General features: G+C 36.8%; 1 protein-coding gene across 2 annotated transcripts; it reads left to right on the forward strand.

Moving 5' to 3' along the window:
* Positions 1–3,205: 3,205 nt before the first annotated feature.
* Fgf5 (fibroblast growth factor 5) lies at positions 3,206–24,062 on the forward strand. Of its 2 annotated transcripts, XM_046458493.2 has the most exons (3): positions 3,206–4,042; positions 11,953–12,056; positions 22,549–24,062. In XM_046458493.2, exons 1-3 carry the CDS (start codon positions 3,679–3,681, stop codon positions 22,894–22,896), a joined length of 816 nt encoding a protein of 271 aa, XP_046314449.1. In that variant the 5' UTR covers positions 3,206–3,678; the 3' UTR covers positions 22,897–24,062. The 2 variants fall into 2 exon arrangements, with proteins under 2 accessions (XP_046314449.1, XP_058440368.1); XM_058584385.1 differs by lacking the exon at positions 11,953–12,056 and having other exon boundaries at positions 22,549–22,704.
* The last annotated feature ends 219 nt before the right edge of the window (positions 24,063–24,281 follow it).

Raw genomic sequence — 24,281 nt, forward strand, 5'->3', positions numbered from 1 at the left:
GAAGGGAAGCATGGGCACTGACTCCCTTACACTGACCTCTCTCTTCTTAGGTTTTTAGGTTCCAGCCTGAGGATATGGCAATTCTGTCTTCCTTTGAGTTGATTCCTGTTGCTAGTGACCAGATCACAGTTGTAGCTACAGAAAAGGTAAGAGGAATTCATGGCTATGTTTTTCTCACAGAATTAGGAAAGGCCTTATAGGAAGGAAAAAGCTCAGCTGCTGGGGTCTAGGAAAGATGAACCTGAGGTGGTGGGGCTAGGGAATGTGAAGCCAGGGAGTCACGTAGCTGACACAGGTGAGCCCTAGGGGATGAAACTGTGGACGTCAAACCTGAGAAAATAGGGGCCAAAGTGACTTGAGCACAAAGGCTGGCGCCTAGAAGACAGGTGAAACCCATTACTCTCTCTGTTAGTTTGGGGATAGCCTGTTAGGTGTGATGTGTGCACACTTGTCTTTGAGAATCTTTAGCTTCACCTCTGCAGCTAGCAAGGAGCAAGCATGTGCCTTCTCCATGACCTTGCTCAAGCGCTGGCAGAGTGGGAATCAGGAAACAGCGCTGCGCACTTGCCCTATAGGTGCGAATCCTGTAAATCTTGTGGACATTGACCAGGCTCTGCGATTTGTAAGTGGATTACCCGAATGTCCCCAGTAGGGGGCTTTGAATGATTTCCCTTTCGGAAAGTCACCAAAGAAAATGTGGCACAGGTTTGCGCTCTCTTTTGGGTGGAACTTACGGGAGTAAAGTCTGGAAAAGATGAGACAGTGAAATAAAATCGCCCACACATACCCCACTACAGACTGGCTGTGAATGCAGGTTGGGCGGAGACTAGCTACCGAAGTTAGGCAGGTTGTAGGCCAGAAGTGAAAGCTCGGGAATGCAGGGGCGACTGCTTCCTATCTCAGCGGAGCTGTAGAAGGAGGGGATGGGCAGCTCAGATCACCAACAGGCAGGCTGTTGTCTTCTCATTTCCACTGTTCAGCTTTTGCAGGGCTTTTATATGACTCCAATTCATGTTCTTCCTGTTCATCCTCTTGCTATAACAAGAGTAAGATATGCAAAACCCATCGGACTAACTTGCTTACTTATTTCTTGGGAGGAATCAGATAAATTAGAGCAGTGATTTACAAACGTTTGCATTACACTCACAGTAAGAAATTTTGAAAATTGAATGGCATTCATTCTACTTGCTTATGGGCATGCTGAGGTTCACTTCTAAGCATATGTGGAAGAATTGAGTGTTTAGGTCTGGTTTGCCAAATTTAATCCCTGCCCACAACAGCTACCTGTCCCATCAGCGGAGATTCTCCTCTTCTTACATTCTGGGTTCCAGAGAGTGTACCTTTCACCTTCCATATTGAGGTAGACTACAGCCTCAGCATGTGTCTTGACCCTCCTGGGTTATGAGACAAGGTCTTTGTTTTTGTTTTCTGTGCTGGGGATGGAACCTAGGAACTTGGCAAGCTATACTCCCAGCCCCAGACAAGAATTTGCTCCTAAACTTGGCTTTTGCAGGGGAACAGACTGATACAAAGACTGCTGTTTCAGTGCAGGTGAGGTTCAAGAAGCTAAGAGAAAGGAGAAAAGACAAGAGATCAATCGGCTCTGGAAACCAGGACCTCAGAGTTCTCTTGTCCCTCCATTCCACTCTACTTTAGAGAAGGGATTGATCCAGTATTTGGGACAGGAACTCATTCAGCAGGAGGAAAGGGAGAAACAAGAGACCAGATTTACTCTGGAAAATCTTTGCCACTTTAGGCAAGTGCAGTAGACTGTGACATAGGAGGGGACTTAGTGATGGCACTCAGAAGCACCAACATGCCTTAAACCTTGACAGCTTTATCACAGACACAAGGGCATCGTTTTAGAATGCATAGCACCCAAGTCTGGCATCCTATGATCTATCCTTCATCCTGGAAAGAGTCACTTCAGTCAAGAGGACCATCCTCAGGGATCATATTACTGTTCTCAATGTTCACTTTAGGTTTGCCTTGAAGGATCTATTACCCTGGTTAAGCCAGAAACACAGCTTGCACTTGAAACAGTAGAAAGAATGTTCAGCCTTGGACAGAATTTATATAGCATGCCAGGGGTACTGTGCCCCATGTTATGTACCTCTGTATGTGATGTGCACTTTCTTCCCCACAGTGGCTTCCCTGTGGTCTGTTTTACAGCTTCCTTGATATTAAGTACTCTGAACATGGAAAATTTCCAATTCTTAAAAAATCTACATATGTTTGATATGCTTTTCATTATTGAGACAGGAAATCTTAAGCGGATGCTTAATAATGGATAAGGCCATATCTTAGCATCAACCTTGGCTTATGCGAATTGACATTATCGGTCAGTATCACAGCCTTTTCATTAAAATGATCAATGAATAATGTATCAACTTAGTTTAAACCTTCAGATATATTTTCAGACAGAAATATTCCAAGAATGCAAGTCAGGTATATTTCTCAGATAAATAAAAGTCGGGGCATTGCGAACAGGGAAATTCCCTGTTCTCAGGTTTCCTGAGGTTGAAATCCAGCGCGCGCGTCATTAATCATTCATTGGGGTAGGTCCTTCAGTCAATGGCAGCTCTGAGTAAGCTGAAGCGAGCCTTTAGTTAATCCTTCCTGCCAAGGGGATCTTGGGGCGAGAGAGGACAACTGGGCAGCCAGTCACTTGTGTTGGTGCCCAAATCCAACACCCCTACCCTGGGTCTGAGGGCTCTCCCTCGCGCGCGTGTGTAACAGCACAACTACCCATCAGAACACAGTCCCAGAAGTAAAAACAAATTAAGCATAATGTTCAGCTGCGATCAAGAGTTTGTAACCGGAAAGCAGCTCAAGTCCTAGCTTAATGATCCAGGGTGGCTTTTCAAATGCTGAATCAACCCATTCCTTAGCTCTTTAATGAATCAGTAACCAGCATTTTCTCCCAACCGCGCCACACCAAAAGCCTTTCCAAGTTGTGCTGCGAATCCCTGTTGGGTTCCCGCGGAAATCACTTGAAGCTGTCCGAAGGGTCCCCCGGGGAGGGGCAATCTACTGGGGTCTGCTAGGCAAAGGTGAGAAACCTGAAATTCGGGTCTCGGGTAGGCAAGAGTGTCTTGCTGGGACCCGAGTGCGCTAGAGACGTGGAAGAGAACGAAAACCCATTTCCACGTTTCGACCCTTGGCTCCGGTCGGTGTCCCTGAAGGACTGAACTGCTGGCGCGGAGCTGAATCCTGCGCGGCGTTGGCCCCAGTTGCGGGGGGGCTGTGAGGCGCGTGAGAACTGCTGGGGTTCTCGGCCCTGGTGTGGGCGCACCCAGCGTCCGGGGTGCAGCTTCTCTCAGCCTGGCTTCTCCTCCCACTCACTCTCTCCCATCTCCTCCCTCCTTCAACCCCCGCCCCCGGGACGGCTAGGCTCCCTCCCCGCACCGGCCAGTGAGTACACAAAGCGGCGGGTGAGGGGAAGCTTCGCAGGCGTGCACAGAGCAGTGAGATCACTGGCGTTATAAATATCCCGGTGCCAGCGCCGAGATCCGCTCCGGTGGCCTCTCTCTCTCCCCCCACTCCCTCTCTCTTCCCCGAGGCTATGTCCACCCCGTGCGGCGAGGGGGGCAGCGCCAGAGGCACTCAGCCGCGCGGGGGCTACAGAGCCCAGGAGCAGCCCAACAAGATGCACTTAGGACCCCCGCGACTGGAAGAATGAGCTTGTCCTTCCTCTTCCTCCTCTTCCTCAGCCACCTGATCCTCAGCGCTTGGGCTCACGGGGAGAAGCATCTTGCCCCCAAAGGGCAATCCGGACCCGCTGCCACTGATAGGAACCCGGGAGACTCTGGCAGCCGCCAGAGCACTAGTGGCACGACGTCTTCCAGGTCTTTTCTTGCCTCTTCTTCCTCCCCAGCGGCTTCTCTGGGCAACCAAGGAAGCGGCTTGGAGCAGAGCAGTTTCCAGTGGAGCCCCTCGGGGCGCCGGACTGGCAGTCTCTACTGCAGAGTGGGCATTGGTTTTCATCTGCAGATCTACCCGGATGGCAAAGTCAATGGCTCCCACGAAGCCAATATGTTAAGTAAGTTGCTTGATCGCCTACAGCACATGTCCTAGGCGGGCTATGGGAGGTTCCAGAGGGACAACCAGTATTCTTTGGGCCACGGGAGCACCTTCTGGAGCCCCATCTCCTGGTACGCAGCTGGTCCTGAGAACAGCCGGGTGGGTTGGGTGTACGTGCATCTACAAGGCACATTCATACGCACTCTTCTCCTGGGCTGGGCATGAGGAATGGCGATTCCTGAGGTGAAGGTTACCCAGAGACGGGTGCCCAGACAGGCACCTTGTTTCCAGGATGCTGGGCCCCCAAGCTGATCTTCCGGCCATGCCTTCATAAAATCCCCCCAAATTTCTTACTTTTCCGTGTTCAATTTCTCTTTACTTTCTGCTTATGAACTATGTTGGTATTTTTCATTAGGCATCAAAGTGCATTGCTTTTCCCTGTACATAGCTGAAGTTAATTTTTTTTACAGGAATCAAATCTCAAATACTTCCCTTCTCCAGCCATAACCATAAATCCCGAATTAATATAGTATATGTTTATATTGCACATATGTATATACATAGGTACATGTATATGTGCATATAAATATATATGGAAAGAGGCAGGGGGAGGGCAGAGATTTTGCCTGAAGAAGGCGGCTATCTGAAAAACTGGACACGTTTGGAGAGGGAGATGTGATGGACATTGCAAGTATTAACTCCAGTGATGTTTAACAGTTTCGTGTCTTGGGACCATGACAATATCTCTTTAGAAGTGTGGACATCCTTGGTCTTGAAGGACATTTAGGGGAAAGTATTTTAAAAGAAACAGAGAGGTTCCATTTGTTGTGGGTACAAATTGTGCAGGATTTTTTTTTAATCAAGTTCTTAATTTTCTTTATGAGTTTTTTTCATTAGCATTCTCTTTCTTCCTCCTTTCTTATCTATTCTTCCCTTCCACTCCATCTGAGTTTCCAGACCATCACAGCCACTCCACGTATTCGCCTCCCCGCTACTAGGCAACTAAGAGAAGAGGTGATTTGGGGCTGTGCGGGGTAGGGGGGTGGATTAGAGCAATCCTCTGCGAGGCTTTTCCATGGTAGGTTCCAATTGCTTTTCCAGAGGGGGTTTGTTCAGCAGAAAAATCCATTACTGTGGCCTCTGAGATATCCAGGAAGAGCTGAAAAGTGACCAGGAGATAGCGCTGCCTACTCACCTGGCCCTGGAGTCAGTCGGTTACTCTCAGGTGTATCTGACTTGTTCTGCCTCAGACCTAAGACCCCACAGGCCAGTAGACTCCTCAGGCTGTGGAGGAGCGCAGGCTACACTACCGGGCTGACAATGTGGCAGGGGCCTGTGTAGCAGGATTGGAAGCGCACATATCAGCGGGTGGCTGGTTGAAAAGCCTCCTCCGGTGGGTTTTAGAGGGCCCGGTGTAAAACCTGGAGGTTTACTCCAGGACAGGAGCGGTTCCACGCTTGACTCCTGAACCTCTTTAATCCTTTGGGGTGGACTCCAGCTGACTGCAGCGCACGTGGTGAGATGTCTGGAGCACCTAGTCCACAGGGCTCTACCCACACACCCCAGGTAATCCAGCACGCTTCTCAGAGGAGCCTATGTTCATATTTTAGAGTTCATTTTACTCTGATCAAATAACTCCCACTTTTGGTGATAAAGGGTATCGTCTGTTGGGGTGAAGGCAAATTTTCTGAAATTTCAGGGGCAGCTAGAGTTATACCTGTTTTAGTATTTTTATTTATCCTTCTCATTTGGTCCAATTTGACTCTGTTTCATCAGACATCAGAGCTTATTCTCCACTTCCAGCAATCTTTCCTCCTCTTATTTATTTATTTAAACGGAAAACTTTCTCTATTCCATTCTTCTTTCAGGTTATGCAGAAAATCAGCACGAGCAGGATAATCTTTGTGTGCTCAGGCGAAGACCCTCTACCTCCCAAATTAGCAGGCAGTAAGCAATAAGTTAGAGCCCAGGGAGCTTAAAAAAAATGTGTCTAGGGTGGATTTTGGTGTGCTAGGGATCTCTGAGAGTAACATTCATTCCCTAGATAATCACCCTATTCTCCTCAAAGACAAGACAGGAGTCAAAGATTTTTTTTTTTTTTTTTTTTTTTTGAAGTTTAGGCCTTGCTAGTAGAGGAAAGTTGTGGGAAGGGAAATGAGAACAGATCAACAAAGGTAAAGAAATTACCACTACCTGTAATTTCCAAGGTATAATTCATTTTAAAATCCATGTCAAAAGTTACCTACAAAAGAGCAGGAATGTTTTCTAAACAGTTTCTAAATAAAACTTTAGATAACAATTCCTAATTTATGCCAGTTTTAAACAGTCTTTCAGAGTTTTAGTCTATGTCTTTCATATGACTTTCTTTCATTCACTATTCATTCATTTATGCACCCAATATGGTATGCCTACCTCACTAAGCAGGATGTTTTGGTTACTTTTGTGCAGTTTTGTTATTATTGTTTTGTTTTGCCTTCCATAGATTCTTCTCACAGAGGAAAGCACAACTTACACATTCATGTCCTAGTGATTGGCTGCTTTGTCATGGCAGGAATGTTAATCCTACTTTGTAAAATTTGCTACCATTGTTCAATTAAGAATGTGTATAGGATGTCTCATGTTTTGTAGAATGGCAGGTAATTTGGAAATTTAAAGTGGGTCTCTGCCCTTACATAGCTGTGAAAGAGAAACAGCATCTTGCTAACTGCTGTTGATCATTTACCTCTTTGAAGGCAGCACTTGGTGGTTTCCTGATATTTATGTAAACTAAGGTGTTGGTCCTGAACTATTGTTTAGAACATAGGAAGAAACATTTGTCTAAGTCTCACAAGAGAGACTAAGCTGGGTCAAGGGCATATGGGGTACATCTCTTTTCTTTATTATCCAATTCTATTGTCTGTGAGTTGGCAGTGACAGGAAAAAATTCTTTTTGCTATAAACCAATTACTTCAGGAAAAAAGCCAAAGTTTTAACATGAAACTTCATTTAACTGATTCTTTTAAATATAATAAGATTTGTTAGATGGAACATATGTTTCATAATTTTCATTTGATAATGAATACTTTTGCAAATTGTGAATATTTCCTAATTTAATTATCAGAAGCACTCTGTGGTCGTAGATTTTGAAACATAATTTCTTTAAGTGTATCGATTAATACAGTCCTAGTTTCTCTTATGAGATGATAATTCCAAGTTTTGAAGACAGGAAGTGGAATCAAACTTACTGTATAGAAACATTATTATAAGGAAATAATGGGAAAAGATGAAGAAAGACAAGACAAATGATAAGATGCAACCATTACACAGAAACACAAGGTTTGCTTTAATTTATATGTTTTCTTTTTTTTTTATTTTTCTTTTTTTATTGGTTGTTCAAAACATTACAAAGCTCTTGACATATCATATTTCATACATTTGATTCAAGTGGGTTTTGAACTCCCAATTTTACCCCAAATACAGATTGCAGAATCACATCTGTTGCACATCCACATTTTTACATAATGCCCTATTAGTAACTGTTGTATTCTGCTACCTTTCCTATCCTCTACTATCTCCCCTCCCCTCCCCTCCCATCTTCTCTCTCTACCCCATCTACTGTAATTCATTTCTCTCCTTGTTTATTTTCCCATTCTAATTTATATGTTTTCAAATTTAGTTTTAATACAGTGCTTCTGTTGACTTCTCTTAGGTCACTGAAGAATAAGAAATCAATACAGAAATGAAAAGTTTAAGGCTGGAGCCACACAAAACCAAAGCAATCACATAAAATATGAAAATTATAATAACATATTTTGACTAATTGAACACTCGATTTTACTGACTTTTTAAAAAATCTGAATTTACTATCAATTTTGGTGTTATGTAGAGTCATACAAACTAGAGGGTCAGTCAAGCCTAGATAAACCAGAATCTGTATTATCTGTGCAGAAAAACTCAAGTAGAGATTTTGTTACAAATTTAATCAATAAAGACTACTAAATTGAATATTTCAAGATTCACATTGATAACTTTGCACAAAATATCTGTTGCTGTAAGGATACAAGTAGAGAAACTTCAGTTTTAAATATTTTTCCTTGGGAATTTTCTGATGGGTTGTTGAAAGCTTCTGAATACATGGGATGAGATACCTAAGTTTTTCTATGTTTTATTCATCAACTCTAATACTTGTATCTGCTCAATACAGCAGTATTATATTAAAAAATCTATAGAGGACTAAGTTTAAAAATCTAGATAGGTGTTTTCTTATTGAAGTAAACTTACTTCTTTAGGAATAACTATCCCTGTAGGTAAGTGGATTAAACTGTGAGCATCATCTGAGAGATACCAAGAAATTCTTGCTTTCTTCAACCTGGATGTCAACCATGAAATTCTACCAAAAGAGACTACCTCCTTCTTTTAAGCATTGCCCTCTTCTTTTAATACACTTAAATAGGAACATCATAGTATAAAAATAACACACCGTCTACTAGTAATGTGAGATAATTTATATTGAGCATCTCCCCACACCATAGGAGTGGGCTACAATAACAGAAGAGTGTGTCCCTCCATGAGCACAAAAGGAGTTCTATCAAAAGAAAAAGAGAGATAGCCAGTGGTCAAAGAAGACAATTAAATGTAGCAGACACTCATTGACTATCTATGATCTGCGACACAAGTTTTGTTTCCCACAATTTTGTGTAAGGATAAAGTTTTGGCATCCATAAGTTTCCATCAAATTTATGATCACAAACTCCCAATGACAAGGGTCTGGAAATCACTGAAATATTTTAAAAAAAGGTCAATGTTAGAGAAATGTTTCCTGGGATTTACCTACATGTGATTTAATGCAGATGGCTATAAAATATGTAGAATTCTTTAATAAGTTACTGAGATTTGGCATAGTAAAATAGATAAAATAGGCTTGTGACCTCTTGGGGTAGGGGAGCAAGAATTTAAGGTGTATGTGATACCTGTAGAATTTGTTTCAGTATTCAAGAAAATAAGGCATTGTAAACTCACTGCTGACATTAATGTGGAAATTATAATCTTAACATGTCCCCAATGTTAGTCCTTAATTACACTGAAATTTAAAAGGTCAAAACCAAAGTTGCCTGTTTGAAAAACAATTCTTTCATCTAATTTCATCTTTTCTCTTTCTTTTCTTCTTCATTATATTGAATAGAATGGTATATGTGAAGGTAAAAATATAATTTTCTTTTTTTTAAATATTATTTTAGTTGTAGATGGACACAATATCTTTATTTTGTTTATTTATTTTTATGTGGTGCTGAGGATTGAACCCAGTGCCTCACTCATACGAGGCAAGCGCTCTACCATTGAGCCACAGCCCTCGCCCCTAAATATAATTTTCTTAAAATCATAAAATCTTTCCATTCTTAGGTAACACCTCATTTTGTAAGAAAATAAACTGTGCAATATGTAATAAAATAATAACTTTCACAAATATTGTTTTATCTTCCCCATATTTAAAATTCATTGCAATGCAAAATGTGCATAACGTGCATACAGAATGTATTCTTTGTTGAGATACAAGTTAAATGAGTCAAAATGGGTCTTTCTTAAATAATAGCGTATACTAGCTGTCAGAAAGCAATAGTTTACTTAGGCAAAGCAGTAGTATTTTTATTCAGTAAATATTTATAAAGTTCTTTTATCTCAACATCTTTAAAGTTAGGCTTCAAACTCATATTGTACTGAAAATTTTATCTTTAATACTAACATACATTTTTTATTAATATACAATCAGTTTGCATTTAACAAACCATGTAATATCACAGAGAATGGAATCAAGAACATCTAACACTCCAAAACCTTGAGTAAATTGGGAGAAACACAACCAAGTCTCTTTCTCTAGCAACTCCAAATTGTCTCTTTTGTATTTATCACCCTACATATTTGATTTCTCATGTTTTCCCTTTCTTGTTTTATTTTAGTACTCACAAGCAGGTCCCCAACAATAACTAATGCATTAATGATGTTTTTTAATATCATTCTGTAATTCTGATAGAAATAAAACTTTATAGCAGATGTTTCAGTTACATTTTAGTAATAATATTAAAACATATTGCATCTCTGTAAATTAACTCTGTAAAGTTAAACATACTACTTTTGCACTACATGTTTACTAAAGCAGTATATATATATTTATGTATACTGCTATCCATGTAGTTTATAAATTTACCTTTATCAAGCATTTTCTGTGCTTTGCTACTATTCAATAAAATGTCAATGTTTCTAAACCTTTGAGTATGTAGTTCAGTCCAATAATTTTTATAGAAAAATCTATTATAAATAGATGAAAACATTTTGAAGGAAAGAATGTATGGGAAAAAAGTTTCTTTAATGTTTTCTTTCTAAAAGCAAAAGTACTTCCTTCAAAACGGTTTTGTGTTTTTCTATTTGTATATATTAAAAGAAACACTAATACATCAGCAGCTTCAGTTTTTCTGAGCTGTGTTTTATTTCCTTTGGTCTAAAAATGTTTATAACAAAAATAGTTTTTCAGGTATTCCCTTTTCCTGATGAGCTTTCTAATCAAATATTTTAAAGAAACCAAATTGAATAAATAAGCAGCAGTATTTGTTACAATTAGAGGTGCTCAGCTTCCAATGTGCAATGTATTTGCTCAATAAATTTTTTCATATGAATGTGCTTATTTTCCTTCTTGTAAATTCAATAATTTTACATGTACTTCAAATACTCCAGAGAAAGACTGCTATTGCAAGAAATCAGGTAAACTTTTCTACTTAGCAGAGTTTTATGGTTATCCTAAATAAATATGTATGCTTGGAACAGTACAGACTGGAGTGTTGAGGTGTTGTTTCCTCTCTTCTTCCTTGCTTTATTCTTTTTTTTTTTTTCTTTTCCTTTGTTCTTCTCTAGGATAGATCTTTTTCTAGCTCTAGTGGACTACATCATTTCAGTCTTTTTTGTTTCTCTGCAATTTGATGTAGGTAACCAACATAAACATTATGTTTTTCTCATCTCTGTAATACATTATATGTGAGTTTATGATAAATAGGTAGCCTTTTCAATTGTATGCATATTATAGGTTTCATCTTTTTAAAATACTCTTGTGAACTGTGATGAGCAATTCTTTTGACTCAGTGAGTGTGGACTTAGAAAGTATTGTAGCAGAGAGAGTGACATTGACTTGATAATGCTAGATATGAAATACAAAATATAAATAATAATGTAATAAAATATCTCATTAATTTTTTTCAGGAAATGATTCAAGTACAAGATGTTTAAAAACATAGTCCATAAAACATGTGTTAAGCCAATGTTATTCATAACGTTTTCAGTATCTTGTTATGTGTAGTCTTTAAATGAGCTACTTGCTAAATAATTGAATACTGTATATATTTATTTATTTACACTCAAATTGTGATGATCAGAGAAGAAGGATTTATTTTTTTATAAATATTGTTTTCCAGGCTTTCCAATGGTTTATATTAATTTTGAGAGCACTTTATGACTTTAATGTTAAAAATAGCATGTTATCTTTGATGGAAAAATAATGGATAAGAATTATTTTTTAAAATATTTACCAAACGTGCCTTTCTGATTCTTTTAGAACCTGAAAAGATTCTATTGCCAAACATAGTCTACTAAAAGCAGTTTGCATTTGGAAAAAAGAAAAAGGATTACTGATGATGCAAAATCAGATTTTTTGAATCTTGAAATTAATTATTTTAAACGAATACTTGAATGATAGCTGTTTTTTCCGTATTTTTATTGGTGCATGATAATCATAAACTAGCTGTTTTTTTAAACAAAGTGAATGTCACAAAAATAAGAATGTTAAATACTAAATTCTTTTTTTTAACAGCAGTAATAAAGAATGGCAAGAATCTATGTAGAAATTTAATTCTTCGCAATGATATATAGAAGAGTCTGTGTTTTATTTTGGGATTTCTGTCATCCTAGGTATTTTGGAAATATTTGCTGTGTCTCAGGGGATTGTAGGAATACGAGGAGTTTTCAGCAACAAATTTTTAGCGATGTCAAAAAAAGGAAAACTCCATGCAAGTGTAAGTAGAACCACTTTATACTTGTTCAAGGTGTTATGGAGATTTTACATTTGAAACAAAGAATCAATTGATCTTCCAAATTGGTAGAAAAGACAAATGCCTTGCTTAGAGTATTGGTTTTTGGTAAAATTATACGTTCATAAAACCAAGAGAATTCTATGTGGGTCTCTAATCATTTACTATTTTATTGACTTGAAAAGGTATTAGAGTCTATAAAAAGTTTTCAAGGTGAATGTATTTGGAAATAACTTTTTCAAAGTGGTTGTCATCTTTTATTTATAGAAGGGCCCAAATGTGGAGTAGTATTACAATACTGCATAACATTTAAAATTTTCATGTTTGTGGAGATGGTGGATGTTCAGTAAATGAATTTCTTGTTTAATCTTACAAACTATTTACAATGTTAAAAAATCGAATCTAAGTAGCATAACATATTTTCATATTAACAAGTAGGAAGGGAAGAAGCCGGTAATAAGAAGTCTTTAAACTTCAATGGAAATTTTTTATTTGATGAATTTGAGGAATTTTTCCCTTGTATTTTGTCACATCAAATATAATGACTTCTTAATGCTATAAAGACTAATTTTGCACTTTAAAAATTGCTTCACATCACTTACAAGGTTTGGCATCAATTTATAAATTATTTATTTTTTTGCTTTGTTATTAAAACACCCTTCACATGGGAAATATTAAAACATTTTAAAGGTAATAAAATACATGTAGCTTAGCTTTCCCACTCTGATTCTGTTTATTTATATTACTATGTATACATGGCACTTAAAAATGATTTATGTTTTCTCTGTGGTATACTAGCTTTTTTCACATTAAATAATTTTAAAAATTTTTCTTTGAAATTAGTTCTTTAGCTCATATTCTTTTTAATTCTTAATAAATGAATTGTTGAAATATTACCTTTCCTATTTTCAAAGTATATGGAACTTTTAGTTGAATGCAGCTAATTGAAAATTACTATTTATTATTTTTATTTTATGTAGACTTTTGAGAGTTGCACTTTGTTAAATGTGTAAGACCTTTATAATTTTTCTTTCCTTTAGATAAAGGTGATTTATTAATAATTTTGAAGGATTCTCTAGAGTTGGAGCAATTTCTATAGTCACTTCAGGTTTAAATGAATAATACATATAAAGTACTTAGAACAGTGTTTGTATATTGGTATTATTGTGTTGAATAAACACTACCTATTAGTATATGTAATAAACTAAAAGTAGTATAAATATAATAAACTACTAAAATCTTAGCTTATTAAGATACATAGAAAACCCCTTTGTTTCAAACTTTTTAATAATTCATTGCAAGAATTATAAAATTATTTACCTATTTCATATTCTGAACTCATTATTATGCTCTAGCAAGCTATAATATAGTATTTATAAAATAATTGTTCTGATGGAGCAATTAAAAATCTTTGATTTTTGTATTTATGTATTTTAAGGGACAAAATTCTGCATTACTGTGGAAAAAGACAAACATTTCATTTTATTAAAAAATAACATTTGATTTTTAAAAATCCACATACAGATTTTGAAAATAATGATTAAATGCCTCAGGACAGAGTAACTTCTCCCCAGACTACTTTAAGGTTGTAAAAGATTGAAACACCTTCAAAATCTAAGCATCAGAATAATATATGATGTACATAAGGAAATTTTCTCTCATTGGTTTGTTGGTTATGCATGAAAATTTTAACTTTGAAAATATTCTGATTTATGCACATTTATACATGCAAAAAATAGATTCAACTTGGACCAGCTTAAGGATAATTGCCACAGAAAGCAAAGTATTATAAATGGATGCCAATTAGAAAGGTCAAACTGAGAGGTTAGGATACATGATTCCTCTGTCAAATGCAAGTAACAAATTTCTAGAAATTTGACCCAAATGTCTAAGGATGACTGGTGGAAATAATGCAGATAATGCAAAAACAGCATCTGTTATTCTTTTTCATCTTGGCAGGCTAAAGTTATTTCATGGAATAATGACTTTTAAACAGTACAAAGCAAGTCTTGCTCTTGTCACTCACTGAAGCTCTTTGATATAAAAGTCATTCTGATGACTTTGAGCTGAATTGTAGATAAAAAAAATTAAGCCCTGTGATTATGTGGATTCTTTTTAAACCAATTGTTCAATCCCACTTTCTCTTATCTGAGCTTGTATTAGCACTTTCTCTCTATATGGAAACCTAATTAAATTATAAAGTGATTTATTTTTAAAGAAGTTGAATTCAGAAATAGCATTAATCCTAGCAATTATCACTTTTATGCCCAGCTTTCCTGTTTTCAGCTTCTAGGTAATAAACATGTTTAAAAATTGTTTTCATAACTTAAATATGATTATTTGATGGAGTTTTGATTTTTATAAAATCACATCATCATCCTAAAGGCCAACAACTCATACTTTTAGGATTAGAAGTATAATTTGTGAGTTACTTTAAACTAATAATTGTGCAGAAGTATTTTAAGAGTTACCTTTAAATTTCTATCCACAAAGTAAATGTAGAGAGTAAGTGTAGAAATGTAAAATATTCATATAATCCTGGGGAAAGTAGTCCCCCACTGCACTGGGAAATATTCATGGATAGTTGTAGGTTTTCAATTTGGTTTTTATAGTAACAATCAGATAATTAAAAATTAGTTACCAGGCAGGGATAATGGACTTTCAGAGTCCTGTAAAAGCTCTTTCACTCACATTATCTCATTAGATAATGAGGTGAGGAAAGAACCTGAGATGTTAAATTATTTTCCTAAGGTCACACAGTTAACAAGTTATTGAACCAGAACTATATCCTCTTACAATGTTCTGTCTCTTTTTAAACACTGTAGTGCTTGGAATATAAAAGTTAGCTTGAACTAAGACATTACATTTTGGAACCAATTGCATTGTTTTCATGTATTTACAAGGATTAGTAAGTGCATGGCTTAATGATATTTTCACATAACCTATAACAAATGAATACTATGGCATATCCTTGGAATATTTATAGTATTTTTAAAATACTAAACAAGTAAATAATTTTTGGATATGTAAAGTTGCACATTTTCTTCTAGCTCTCTCTTTCTGATTCCAAACACTTTTATTGTACTGACTCCCCTCCATCTCTGCCCCCCTTTACGTCTCTCTTCCAGAGAGGAAGAGATGTGTCTGCCACAGAACGTATCAGAGACTTTTACAAATGTCGGTTATCCAATGTGATGATGTGTGGCTTAGGGGAACCTTCTCAGTTTGAACTTTCAAAACAGAAAAGATCAGTTTTGTCCACAGAAATCTTTTAGTAAGTGCTTCATCTATCATCAGTGGACCCAAAGATGTCCAACTGAAATAGCCCAGAGTGAGTAGATTTAGGCAACATGGATGCGGATTTCATTTTTATGCTGAGTTTTTAAATTCTGTAAGAGAAATTTCATTTGAACTTTAGTTGTGTAAATACGCTGGGCTGGCTGTTCTTTCGAGTCTCTCATTCACATCTAACTTTCCTTAAAACTTTTGGTTTACTCTAAATATACAACACAGTCAAATTCCTACCATGCAGGTATTTTCAGCATTCTTTACAGGATGAAGGTGTATGGTCTTCACCTTGTCAAAATGTGTCAGGAATCATGGCGAGTAGGAGGAGATAATTGCTTCCCAGAGAGCCATGAGGGTTAGTCAGAGCCATCACTGTGGCCTCTGCTCTTTGTCTCAACACTTTCCTATGCTGAGGCACTTTCTGAGTCTGTCATTCTCTGTCTGTTTCTGCTCTCCCTCAGGTTTGGGATATTTACCGCAAAGACCCCTTAGAGAATCTTTCTAGATTCTTCTGTGAATGTGGTTAGATCACCAAGGCTGAACCCTGCTCCACTGCCTTACTGTGAAGAATAAGCACAAGGGTGCTTATTCTTTCTATTGCTTGGCTTTACCAACCAATAATGGTAGGAAAATTACAGTAGCAATCTATGGGATGATTAAGTGAAATGAGATAATACATACAGAACGCTGAGAGTAGTGCTGGACAAGTGTTCAGGGCTTAAAAGTTTAAACAGAACTTCCTGGCAGCTGGTGGACGATCTTCAGTCTCTTTCTTTCGGATTTTGAGGTCAGTTATTTAGAGAAGACCCCAGTCCTATTTATCATGGAAGTTATTCCCCTTGTATCTAGACTTTTTGTACATACAGTGAATCCTTATCTACCTACTGAGTTTTCCTTTTTCCAAGGAACCTAATTTGAAAGCAAATTCCCAAGTTTCTGCTCTTAAAAGGCGAGGATTTCCTAGAGTCATAATCTTGTAATTCTTAGTGTCCATCTTTTCTCCCCTGCCTCCGGCCCCTGCCAAAATGAAATCCTATGAAAGGTGGTTATCATGTATTCTTTGGCATTTTCGTAAATTATGTGTGATAGCTCACTGTCTATTGGGGGAAAACATGTCAGCTTATTTTAAAGATCCAGAGAGAAGCATGTGTTGGAATTATTTTTGTTTCGCAGGGTTTTAGGGGATCATGTTTTGAAGGAAACCTAATTGCAGAGTTTACGAAACAGGCATGGAATGTATGCTTGATCAGCCCTGAGCAAGGACTAGAACATCCTCCTTTCCTGGTTTCAGAGGGTGCCAGCTGGCTTGCTAGGATGAGAATCTGGGCTGGACTTCCTGTGCTGGGGGCAGAGTGAGGAGGAGTCAGCAGCCCCTAAAGTTGGGCACATTTACTGGAAGGGGAAATGGAGGCTTGAGCAATACTTATCTTCATCCTTAAAAAAATAACCTAATAAGCTTCTCTCTTCCAGTCAAGACCATGAGCTTTATCAAGACCTTTGCCTATGGGCTGGGGTTGTAGCTCAGTGATAGAACACTTGTCTCACATGCATGAGGCACTGGGTTCGATCCTCAGCAACACATAAAATAAATAAACTAAAAAAAATAAAGATATTGTGTCCATCTACAACTAAATGTGGGTATATACATATATACACACACACGTGTGTGTGTGTGTGTGTGTGTGTGTATCTTCGCTTCCTTTAAATTTGCCCTGTGTAAGTCTGGAGAGAGAGCCTACTTTAGTGAGGAAGTTTGCCTAAAGCAAGGGATGGTGTTACATTTCTCTGATGGTTTGGGAAATGGCACTTGTTATTTACAATTGTTTTAACATGAAACAACTTCTGAGCCAATAAGATCCCATAAAAGCTGGGGTGACAACCTTGGTTTGAATACTGTTATAGAAAGAGGTTTAGTCTAGGAATTAAAAGATGAAACCTAATTCACAGGCCCAATCTGGCACTGGATAAATGTGGACTTTAAGTGAACTGTTTTCTCTGATTGACAATCACATAATAGTATTTTAATAGTCATGAATTATTAGAAGAGGTAAGTAATATAGATAAGCCGTGAGACACACAGTAGCCTTCAATAGCCCGGGTTTTATAGAGCTATTAAAGACATCAGAAAGAAAGGTCCCATCTTCTACCATGTTTCTCCTGATGTGGTCCTTACCTCACCTGCATCAAAATCAGCTGGGATGCTGGTTGACCATAAAAGCCCAGGCTCTCACCTCACACTTACTAAAACATAATCTCTGGAGATAACTCATAGGATCTGCATTTTGAACTGGATTCTTTAATAATTTTAGTAATTCATGAAGTTCAGAAGAAGGATCCTGTGGTTGGTATTCCTCACTGTATTATTATGTTGGTTGTTATTAAAACCAGGTCTATATTTCTTTGGCTGTCTAATAGGAAGAACTGAGATGTAGAATGGGTAGATGTCTAATGTCAAGCAGGAATTATGGCCATGCTCTGGAGATATCATGGTAGGATAGGGCTACAACTGACCCATGTGGGGCTTAGGTGGTAAAGAGCAAAAAGCAGCCCTGAGGGTGCAAAACCCTCAGAGCAAAACCATACAAAATGGAGTGGGCTTTGGGTACCTGTTCAGGGCAACCTCATTGGTGGGGTTAGGGATAGAAATCAAGGAGCAATGAATGTAAGTATAAAAACCAGAACTAGTAATGCATGCTGCAAGAAAACTTTGCTTAGAGAACAATGATCATTTTTATTACACTCTATAATAACATTTGAATTGGTGAATAGTGTTAGTTCATAACACTTTAATTATTTAGATTTAGCTGATTATTTCTTAATTTTATAAGTTCTTTCAAGAGAAAGAGGCAAATCAAAAGAAAAAAATAGTGAAATAGAAAACTTCACAGTCTATGATTTATACAGGCATTAATGCAAATTCACTCCTATCTCCAAACCACTTTCATATACTTCCTGTTTACTTCTATAGTTGCACATAAATAAGAATTGGCATTTGCAGAGCCTCAATTCATTCACTGTAAGATTCTCAATCATCATAGAACATGGTATTTACTAAGGAACAAAACTATGTTAAGGCTTTAGGGAGTTTTTTTTAAAACAATGTTGTTTTAGAGAGATTTTCTACTTGGATTAATTGATCCTCTGTTTAATTCCAATTTTGTAGAACTAGTCTTTTATGAAATATCCTAGGTAATCTTAAATTTTGCTTTCTTTAAAATGAATTTGAACTTTTAAAAAACATTAATTGTTTAAAATATATTCTTCACTGTGAAGAGATAAGTAGAATCAAGAAAGTGATTCTTAGTTTGGACACAGTGGTACATGACTGTAATCCTAGAGGTGGAGGCCAGAGGATCACAAGTTTGAGGCCAGCCTTAGCAACAGTGTGATCCTGTGTCAAAGTAAAAATAAGAAAGGGCTGGAGATGTAGGTAGAGCACCCCTGGGGGTTCAATCCCCAGTACCACCAAATGAAAAAAGAAAAAAAAAAAGGAAAAGACAGTATCTTCTGATGAAAAAGTTTTTGTTTCCCTTAGCAGTGTGCTTCCCTACCTTGAAGTATTTTGGTTATTCCAGGAAACATAGTTTAATGTGTTTAAGTTTTATTTGTTTTGATAATTTGGAGTATAAGAAGCTACCTAAAATTCATTGATTTCAACATTTTATTTTAATTTTATAAGCATGACTTGTTGAAGGTAATTTGAGAGATGAAGGAAAAATTAAAGACAAAATACAGATCATTTAAATCATCAAAGAACCTGGGAAGGACCATACCTCTATAAAGATAGAAACCACCATAGTGCTTAGGTGTTACATAGTCAATAAATATCTATTATATTTATTATTAAAACTTATTCAAATTATATTTGAAATAAAGCAAAATGATGGGAGTTCTGGTTTCAGTAGCTTATTTGAAATTTGATCACCTCCCTACTTTACATCTTAACTACAGAAAAAGTCTGTATGCCATCCTTATTTTTCTATGGAAATAATGCATCTTTATTATTTTAAAGTGTATGGTTTATTAAAGAAATTTATAAAAGTCAAAGGACAATTTAAATATGAGAAGTAGCCTGGAAATTTTGTTATGCAAAATTATCTAGTGGTAAATGTATATATTTTAATACTTATACCTAATACCTATGCTTCTTGGTGACTCTTTGCAATAAGGATGCTCCCGGCATGACATTACATGCAAAGATGTACTGCTGAGGGTCACAATCTTATTGGAGCAAGACTGCAAATGCTGACAAGATCAGTCAATCCTTCAAGAAGAAACTAGATCTCTTGGTGAAAAAAAAAAAAAATTAGCTGAAGTAGTTTTCTCAAATGGTTCTGTTCCATCAGAGCTAGTAGACTTTTTCAGACAAAACATTAAATTAGAAACCAATTAAGAAAGCCAAAACAGTCTGACCGCTTTACTCTTGTTTTCATGTAGGCTTTGGGGTGGCTGAGGGTCTGTGAGTGTGTGGGTCCTTAGCATTCTGAATATATCTCTACTCTGTGGGACAATTAGATAACCCTTGAAAAATTGATAGTCTGACCAGCCTCCTCCTAAAAAGGCTCCTTCTAAGAAAGAACTTAAAAAATAAGAATCTTGAGGAAAAAAGGAGAACGTTTTTTAGATAGAGCAATTTTAGTGGGTGGGGTAGCTAAATTTTTCACTATTCTGAGACACTTTAAGATGGAATTGACATTTTTTGAAAATATGTGATGGTGTGTGATGGTGTGTGTGTGTGTGTGTGTGTGTGTGTGTGTGTGACCATCAGCCACATTAACTGAAAAATTACATGTTCTTTAACATAAGGATAAACAAGGTTAAATAATGTAATACCTTTAAAAATCTGTCAACATTGGATAAAGCGATTACTGTTATTTTTATAAAACAGAGGTAAAAGTCAGGTCAAGTTATAATGTTGTATATATACATAGTACATAATATAATGCATTATCTATACATATTCAAAAAAGTTATACAGCTATCTTTTAAGAAAAACTCTCCACCTCCGTCCCTTTAACCACTAAGCTATGGGCCCAGCCCCTATTCTCTTTTTAATGAAATGCTCTTTGCCTTTCTAAAATGCTTGTCCTGTTCAGGAGCTGGAAATATTCCAGATGGCTACAATTTTTATTTTAAAATAAAACTTTAAGATTATCTAATTAAATGGAAGAGCCATTTTAAGAGCTAAGCAGCAGCTATAGACAGATATATACACACATATTTAACTTGTAAGAAGATCTTTTAAATAAAAAATGAGAACAATAACTATGATTTCTAAAGTGACATCATCCTTGCACTCTTAGCCTAGGCATAGGCTAGTGTGTTGTAAGGCAGAAAGAGAGAAAATCCACACTTTGAGGTGGTTCTTTTAACACACCTGCTCCTAGCCTGCTGGAGATCAAATCCAGGAGATCTACCAGAAGACGTGGAGAAGACCTAGGTATATAGCTTCATTGCCCGGAAATAAGGAGCTGTATTGCACTTAAATGTAAATAGCTCTGGTGAGTGTTGTACATAAGATAAATGTGCTGTTGTAAATGCTCTGATCCAGGTTGTCTTCTGTAATTGTCAGTACAAGTCCACAAGTCCATGAGTACTTCAACAGTGTGCCTAGTAAATTGCTTTGCATTATCCGGACTTTTGGGTTATGGTGTTATGATCTACATTGCAAAGTTTGACATTACTAGAAAAAGCAAGAGCAAAGGACTCTTTTATTCCAGCATAGAACATCTTGCCTGAAATAGAAATGCACAGCTTTTAGTGTTTTTATATATGGGGGACAAAATATTTGGTATTTCTAACCCCAGTATTCTATGCCATGGAGCTCCATGAACCATAAAATGTAGGAATTTAGACTGGTAGACACATTCTTAATTCCTTGAAGATTATGGACTCTTGAGTTTGATGAAAGGTAAAGATCCCTTTCCTACTAAAATATTTCTATTTTCACAGTAGCCCTGTGGGGTAAGGCTTGTGGACAAGAGGCCTAAGGCTAAGAGCTCCAGTGGCAGAATTGGTATTTGGTAGCATGTCCGGCCCCACACTCACACTCTTTCCCCTACCATACTCCTTCCAACCCTAGTTCAGCAAACCAAGCCCTTTCTGGTCTGGTATTGATCTACTTTGTCAGCCTTGTCTCTTGTTTTTTCCCTCATGCCTCCCACACGGAAGTCACACCAAACTGCTTAATAGGTATTCAAAATGTGACGCTGACCCTTGAACATACTGTTCCTGCTCCTGGAAAATTCTTTCTCATTTCACCTGCCTCCGTGACATCGGCTCAAATGTCAGCTTTCCAGGAAGACTTTCTGCCCTCTTCCCTTCACCTCTGCCCTCTTAGATGCCTTTCCTCTAAGTTGTCATTGTAACCTCTGGAGACTTTCTACTCATAATTCCACTTATTAAGCTGCACCATGATGATGTCTGTCTGTTTGCTTTTCCACTATTGTGTGAACATTTCAAGGTCAGATAGTGTGTGTGTGTGTGTGTGTGTAAGATTTGGCTAAGGTGTTAATACTGACTCCAGTATGGTTTTCTTTCTACACTCTCTTGTATCACATGTTTAAAGCTATATTTTTCCGAAAGATCTCTTAACACATGCAATATTAATAGGGCCATATGCTACTCCTCACTCAGCAGCATGAATTACACTGATAACATTGAAAATGGATGCTTGTTTCAAAGGAACAGTTTGACCCCATTTCTCCAAACACAAATTTATGTTTTACTAGGCAATTGTTTCTTAATAGTATAGTTCTATTTATTTTCTTGGTGACCTAGAGGGGGGAAATTCCTATCTACAGTTTTTTATCTATATGATTTTTAAAAAATCAACTATAAATGGCAAAGTTTTATTTAAATAGTAACAATGTTTTAATGTATTAGGAGTTCTTAATGTTTAAATGAAGAGTTCAAGTTATCATTAGAATACATATATTAACATTGTGTCACCAAGTACATTGTGAACAGAAATCATAGTTACAAAGATGAATAAAAAAGAAATATGTAGATAAAAACAGGAATTTTAAAGCAACTTAAAAAGAAGCAAATATGTTTTTATAAAAGGGAATAAAGTAGGAGAGCGAGAGATCAATAGAATTCTTGGTTTTTCTTTTTTGGTATGAGACGTCATATTTCATTACATGCTGAAAATATTGCAAGTTAAATTTTCTCTTTTTCCCCCATTTAGGCCAAATTTACAGATGACTGCAAGTTCAGGGAGCGATTTCAAGAAAACAGCTATAATACCTATGCTTCGGCAACCCACAGAACTGAAAGGACAGGGCGGGAGTGGTATGTGGCCCTGAATAAACGAGGCAAAGCTAAACGGGGTTGCAGTCCTCGGGTCAAACCCCAGCACATCTCCACCCACTTTCTACCAAGATTCAAGCAGTCTGAGCAGCCCGAACTTTCTTTCACTGTTACTGTTCCTGAAAAGAAAAAGCCACCTACCCCTGTCAAGCCAAAGGTTCCACTCTCTACACCTCGCAAAAGTCCCAATACAGTGAAATACAGACTCAAGTTTCGCTTTGGATAACTCTGATCTAGGCCTTGCCAGAAAGCATTCTTTTCCCTCAGGAGATTCTACAGGTGTCTTCAGAGCTCTGGAGAAAAATCTTCGGTCACAGCTTTGGCTGGACTCACTCTGTATGAAAAGTCAGGTCATTTGTTTCAGTTTGAAGCAAAAACTTTTTTTTTTTTTTTTTTTTTTTTGATAGGAATGGAACTGGAATTCCTTGTACTTGTAGGAGGAGCACAGCACTTCAGTTCAGAAAGCCTTTCGCTTTATACTTAGGGATATTTAGAATTCCACATTTTCAGAAAGTCAAATAGCCTGGACTATGTATTTTTCTGACTTTTTCAGCTCAACCTGAAAGAACATACATGATACATTTTTTATTTTTGGTTTCCAAAGAATATTTTGATGCAGATAAAATATTTTATTAACTTTTTATTTTTGTTTTTTTAAATTACCTCTGCATTGTTCATATTTTCTTACTTTTGTTATTTTAACTAATATGACATAAGCAATCGTTTTAATACTGTTTATGAATTATAAATGTGTTTATAGCTTATTTGTAACGTGGATTTCTTTTGCAATTTTCTATTCACTGCACTATTTTTATTTTATTTTTATTTTTTAGCCATACCTCAGTTAATGTAAATTTAGTTTGACGTTTTAAAATGTTTAAATTGTCTTCCACAGCATCAAAGGCTCAGCTTGGATTTGTGTGTATGCGTGTGTAAATTTATGACATTATGTGAAAACCTACCCCTTTAATGGCTGGTTAGAAATTAAGGAGGAAACTAACAGTTGTAGGTAAGGAAAATAATTAGAGGTAAAAGTACTCTAAGTTTGTAGCATTTATTGAGATCTAATTCTGTCTTGCCTTTGCTTCTCCTGTTATCTTACCCCCTGCCCTCATTCTGGAACAGCTGAAGGAATACATTTTATTCTGTCCATCAAGCATACACTATGAAATCGGAGTGCTTAAAAATACTTCTGTGACTCTCTGCAATGCTTGTTGTATAGATCCACAGGGAGTAACCACTTAGAGGAAAACGATGGAGAACTGAAGGAGATGAATCGTTGAACAGTTATCCATGTCAAGTCTGGTTGTCAAAAAATGTTCTTATTATTCAGTCAAACATGCTTTGAGCTTCATATCCTAAAAGTAACCATTCCAGTGAATAGATCTGCCATTTTACAAGGAAATTTTATGATACATATATATAGATATATATAGTATGTATATCTATCTATCTATCTATATATCTGACATACATATATAGATACATATACATTATATATATATATATATAATATATATATATATATATATATATATCTGATATAAATATATATTTAATCTCATCTTGTGATATGTGAGACCTGGGAATTTGATGAGTTGAAATGGCACT

The sequence above is a fragment of the Marmota monax genome, unplaced genomic scaffold (assembly GCF_021218885.2).
Source record: "Marmota monax isolate L192 unplaced genomic scaffold, Marmota_monax_Labrador192_F-V1.1 WCK01_AAM20220418_F8-fsc00112, whole genome shotgun sequence".
Classification (NCBI taxonomy): domain Eukaryota; kingdom Metazoa; phylum Chordata; class Mammalia; order Rodentia; family Sciuridae; genus Marmota; species Marmota monax.